At 43.5% G+C, this 3,356-nt stretch overlaps 1 protein-coding gene across 1 annotated transcript; it reads left to right on the top strand.

The window, feature by feature from the left end:
* Positions 1-463: 463 nt before the first annotated feature.
* Positions 464-3,096, top strand: LOC111648967 (uncharacterized; the record flags this gene model as incomplete). Its single annotated transcript, XM_023398717.2, has 7 exons — positions 464-586; positions 794-948; positions 1,535-1,646; positions 1,973-2,101; positions 2,219-2,313; positions 2,389-2,482; positions 2,815-3,096. Coding segments are annotated over 7 exons (858 nt in total), but the record flags the coding sequence as incomplete, so codon positions are not given.
* Between the last annotated feature and the right edge of the window lie 260 nt (positions 3,097-3,356).

The raw sequence follows: 3,356 nt of genomic DNA, 5'->3' as shown, positions 1-3,356 counted from the left end.
TTACCGGTTACTATTCTGGTTAGTTACTTGTTATTATCTTGGTTGGTTACTGGTTATTATTGTGTCTAGTTACCGGTTATTATTGCGTCTAGTTACCGGTTATTATTGTGTCTAGTTACCGGTTATTATAATGGTTAGTTACTGGTTATTATTGTGTCTAGTTACCGGTTATTATTGTGTCTAGTTACTGGTTATTATTGTGTCTAGTTACCGGTTATTATAATGGTTAGTTACTGGTTGTTATTGTAGTTAGTTACTGGTTATTATTATGGTTAGTTACTGGTTGTTATTGTGGTTAGTTACCGGTTATTATTATGGTTAGTTACTGGTTGTTATTGTGGTTAGTTACCGGTTATTATATGGTTAGTTACTGGTTGTTATCGTGGTTAGTTACTGGTTATTATTGTGGCTATTTCTGGTTATTTTATTCACAGTGAAAACAGACTTTGTTTCTTCGATCCAGACCACATCAGACCAGGTCTACAGTAAACTCTCTGTACCTGGACCTGAACTGGACCAGATCAACTGGACCTCACTAGAGCTGGTCCAGTCTGGTCCTCAGTGCTCGGCTCTGCTCTCCCTGCAGGTGTGTCCTACCTGCAGCAGGTCACAGTGTGGCGCAGGTTCGATTCCCAGTTGTCCCTGTACAGAGGAGACAGCCATCACCTCAGCAGGTAGATGAAATAGAGACACACACCCCCCCCCCCCCCCCCCCCCCCGGAGGTTCAAATAAAATAAAATAGATTTCAAGAAAAGAAGAGAAAATCCTTTTTTTTTTTCTCTTTTATGTCAGGTGGTGGGCAGGAAGTGGGCGGGCTCAGTGACAGGAACTGACGGTCGGCAGTTCTGCAGCAGCTCCAGCACCACAGAAGAAGAGAGAGGAGATGCGCATGGAGACCCAGGACCTGACGGAGGTTCAGGAGAGACGAAGAGGGCGAGACTGGACGGGTCAGTCAGAGACTCGTTTTACTTTTGTCCTAATCTACATGTTGTTTAAAACACATAATTGTGGTGATAATGTTAATTGTTTTTAATTATTTTTGTAATTGTTGTTAATGAGTTATTTATGATGTTTATTTATTTTTTGGAGCTGCCGTCATCAGAACAGAATGAAAGTCATGTGAGAAACAATGTTGTTACATCGAGCTCATAAAAAAATTAATTTAAAAAAACAAAAAACAAAAAAAATTATTTAAATTAAAAAATTTAAAAAAAATTAAATTTAAAAGATCAAATTAAATAAACAAATAAAAATTTATATGGACTTAAATTAAATTAAAAAATAAATTAAATTAAAATAAAATAAATTAATTAATTAAAATAAAATAAATAAATAAAATAAAATAAAATAAAGACCCAGGTCACTCAGATTCACTCACCTGGAAGCTGCTGGATTTATTTTATACTTCAGATTATTTACAACTTTATTTTTGTACAAAAGCAAAAGTTCAGCTCAAACAGAAACTGATTCACGGACTCTCACTCTGTGTCTCTGGACATGATAACTGTTTGTCCCATTCCTCCTCATCATCAGCTACTTCTACTTCCTCCTCCTCATAGGGGCACAGGGTCAGGGGTCACAGGGTCAGGGGTCACAGGGTCAGGGGTCACAGGGTCAGGGGTCACAGCGTCAGGACAGGGAGAAGGTGCGAACAATGATTAGTTGTAGATTTCTCAGTCTGGACCACAGTGATGGACGAGCAACAAAAACAACAGAGAGTGAGAGTTTTTGTATTTCCCACAGAGCTGAGGTGTCAGCTGCTCCGGTCCCAGGGTCATGTGATCAACCAGGAAGTGAGAGCTGCTCCACAGCAGGTGAGTTTACCTCAGAACAACAAAACTTTCTCCTGCTCCTAGATGGGATTATACTTATTGTGTGTGTGTGTGTGTGCGCGCGCGTGTGTGTGTGTGTGTGTGTGTGTGTGTGTGTGTGTGTGTGTGTGTGTCTGTGTCTGTGTGTGTGTGTGTGTAGCTGCAGAGTGTGGGGTCACTAAAGGTCACCATCCAGCAGCGCAGTGAGAGCAGGGAATTTGGACAGACGGACAGACAGACAGGTGGACTCCACTGTCACGTCTGTAACCTCACCTGCCGTTCTCTGCAGGTGAGGAGCCTGAACACACACCTGAGCACTTTATTAGGAACACCACAATCACACTAACCGTGTGTGTGTGTGTGTGTGTGTGTGTGTGTGTGTGTGTGTGTGTGTGTGTCTGTCCAGGTGTTTCATGAACACATGTCAGGAGCAGAGCACATGAAGAAACTCCAAGAGATCACACACTCCATCTGCCTCAATACACACACATTCCAGGACAGGTATGAACACACACACACACACACACACACACACACACAGACACACTTCTGTGTAACCCTTCTCCTGTCTTCCAGGGGGCGTCGGCCTGACGCTCGGCGCTGGTGCGACACCTGTCAGACTCACTTCAGCGGTGATGTCATCATCCACCGACGGATGAAACAACACAAGGTGAGAGACGGTGCTGATGACATCACAGCTGTCACCGGTTTTTATTGGTCAAAGGGTTTCCATGGGAACAGGTTTATCAAACTAATTAAAATATAGTCACAACCAGGACAGTATGGATCAAGTTTGTTCGGTCCTGGTCCTGATCCTGGTCCTGGTCCTGGTCCTGATCCTGGTCCTGATCCTGGTCCTGATCCTGGTCCTGGTCCTGGTCCTGATCCTGGTCCTGGTCCTGATCCTGGTCCTGATCCTGGTCCTGATCCTGATCCTGATCCTGATCCTGATCCTGGACTGGTTTGTTGCTGACTCTGTGTTTGTATGTGTCTCTAATCCAGATGTGTAAACAGCTGTGTCGGCCCTTCTGTCCGGTGTGTAAACGTCACTTCAGGACTCCCAGGAAGTTTGTGGAGCACATGAAGTCTCCAGAACACAAACAGCAGGTCAGCAGGGGGTGGGGCAGATTGGGGAGGCCACGCCCTCTGTGAGAGGTGACGTCCCGCCTCACACAGCTGATTCGTTTTCTTTTTAAAACTGAATCGATCTCCGTCCAGACTAACACACCTGAATACACACATCACATAACCATTCACCCACACTGAGCATGTGAGAGCCGGTGTAAACAGGACGCTACTCTGGAGTTGATGCACAACCCCAGAGACACTTTCAGACAAGTGCAATTTTAAACTCATATACTTACATATTTTTATTTTTTTATTTATGTATCATAGTATAAGGACTTATTTTTATATTTTATGATGATTCTGATCCTGATCCTGATCCTGATCCTGATTCTGATCCTGATCCTGACTCTGATCCTGACTCTGATCCTGACTCTGATTCTGATCCTGACTCTGATCCTGATCCTGACTCTGACTCT

The sequence above is a fragment of the Seriola lalandi genome, unplaced genomic scaffold (assembly GCF_002814215.2).
Source record: "Seriola lalandi dorsalis isolate HSWRI2012SDOR001 ecotype SW California unplaced genomic scaffold, Sedor1 jcf7180002049759, whole genome shotgun sequence".
NCBI lineage: Eukaryota > Metazoa > Chordata > Actinopteri > Carangiformes > Carangidae > Seriola > Seriola lalandi.
This window is presented reverse-complemented; position numbering and strand designations above follow the sequence as displayed.